The 1970-nt window shown below is 46.8% G+C and overlaps 1 protein-coding gene across 1 annotated transcript; it reads right to left on the reverse strand.

The window, feature by feature from the left end:
• Positions 1-355: 355 nt before the first annotated feature.
• Positions 356-952, reverse strand: LOC129927721 (uncharacterized). The gene has a single exon (XM_056038085.1). It carries the CDS (start codon positions 950-952, stop codon positions 356-358), a length of 597 nt encoding a protein of 198 aa, XP_055894060.1.
• Between the last annotated feature and the right edge of the window lie 1018 nt (positions 953-1970).

Raw genomic sequence — 1970 nt, forward strand, 5'->3', positions numbered from 1 at the left:
ACTGCATTCGTTCATTCAATCAGCAAAAATAACTACCTCCATAACAAATTTTATTCCCTCCTTTTCTGTTTACCCTCCCCATTCTCAACCTCTTATGTTCGCCCTCCCCATTCCCAACCTCTTCTGTTTGCCCTCCCCATTCCCTTCCTCTTCTGTTTGCCCTCCCTATTACCCTCCTCTTCTGTTTGACCTCCACATTCCGAACCTCTTCTGTTTGCCCTCCCCATTCCCCTGCTCTTCTGTTTTCCCTCCCCATTCCACTCCTCTTCTGTTTGCCCTCCCCATTCCACTCCTCTTTTGTTTGCCCTCCCCATTCCCCACCTCTTCTGTTTGCCCTCCCCATTCCACTCCTCTTCTATTTGCCCTCCCCATTCCCCACCTCTTCTGTTTGCCTTCCACATTCCTCACCTCTTCTGTTTGCCCTCCCCATTCCACTCCTCTTCTGTTTGCCCTCCCCATTCCCCACCTCTTCTGTTTGCCCTCCACATTCCCCACCTCTTCTGTTTGCCCTCCCCATTCCCCACCTCTTCTGTTTGCCCTCACCATTCCCCACCTCTTCTGTTTGCCCTCCCCATCCCACTCCTCTTCTGTTTGCCCTCCCCATTCCCCACCTCTTCTGTTTGCCCTCACCATTCCCCTCCTCTTCTGTTTGCCCTCCCCATTCCCCACCTCTTCTGTTTGCCCTCCCCATTCCCGACCTCTTCTGTTTGCCCTCCACATTCCACTCCTCTTCTGTTTGCCCTCCCCATTGCCCACCTCTTCTGTTTGCCCTCCACATTCCACTCCTCTTCTGTTTGCCCTTTCCATTCCACTCCTCTTCTGTTTGCCCTCCCCATTCCCCACCTCTTCTGTTTGCCCTCCCCATTCCCCACCTCTTCTGTTTGCCCTCACCATTCCCCTCCTCTTCTGTTTGCCCTCCCCATTCCCCAGCTCTTCTGTTTGCCCTCCACATTCCCCACCTCTTCTGTTTGCCCTCCCCATTCCCCACCTCTTCTGTTTGCCCTCCCTATTCCCCACCTCTTCTGTTTGCCCTCCCCATTCCCCACGTCTTCCGTTTGCCCTCCCCATTTCCATCCGAGTCTACTTTAGAAGTTACTTTTTATTTTCAGGAAAATAAAATGTTGCAACTGTTCAAGGTCATGTGCTGATATGTGATATGCATGTTGATGTGCAACTGTTCAAGGTCATGTGCTGATATGTGATATGCATGTTGATGTGCAACTTTTCAAGGTCATGTGCTGATATGTGATATGCATGTTGATGTGCAACTTTTCAAGGTCATGTGCTGATATGTGATATGCATGTTGATGTGCAACTTTTCAAGGTCATGTGCTGATATGTGATATGCATGTTGATGTGCAACTTTTCAAGGTCATGTGCTGATATGTGATATGCATGTTGATGTGCAACTTTTCAAGGTCATGTGCTGATATGTGATATGCATGTTGATGTGCAACTTTTCAAGGTCATGTGCTGATATGTGATATGCATGTTGATGTGCAACTTTTCAAGGTCATGTGCTGATATGTGATATGCATGTTGATGTGCAACTTTTCAAGGTCATGTGCTGATATGTGATATGCATGTTGATGTGCAACTGTTGAAGGTCATGTGCTGATATGTGATATGCATGTTGATGTGCAACTGTTGAAGGTCATGTGCTGATATGTGATATGCATGTTGATGTGCAACTGTTGAAGGTCATGTGCTGATATGTGATATGCATGTTGATGTGCAACTTTTCAAGGTCATGTGCTGATATGTGATATGCATGTTGATGTGCAACTTTTCAAGGTCATGTGCTGATATGTGATATGCATGTTGATGTGCAACTTTTCAAGGTCATGTGCTGATATGTGATATGCATGTTGATGTGCAACTTTTCAAGGTCATGTGCTGATATGTGATATGCATGTTGATGTGCAACTTTTCAAGGTCATGTGCTGATATGTGATATGCATGTTGATGTG

Source organism: Biomphalaria glabrata, chromosome 8 (assembly GCF_947242115.1).
Source record: "Biomphalaria glabrata chromosome 8, xgBioGlab47.1, whole genome shotgun sequence".
NCBI classification, from domain to species: Eukaryota; Metazoa; Mollusca; class Gastropoda; family Planorbidae; genus Biomphalaria; species Biomphalaria glabrata.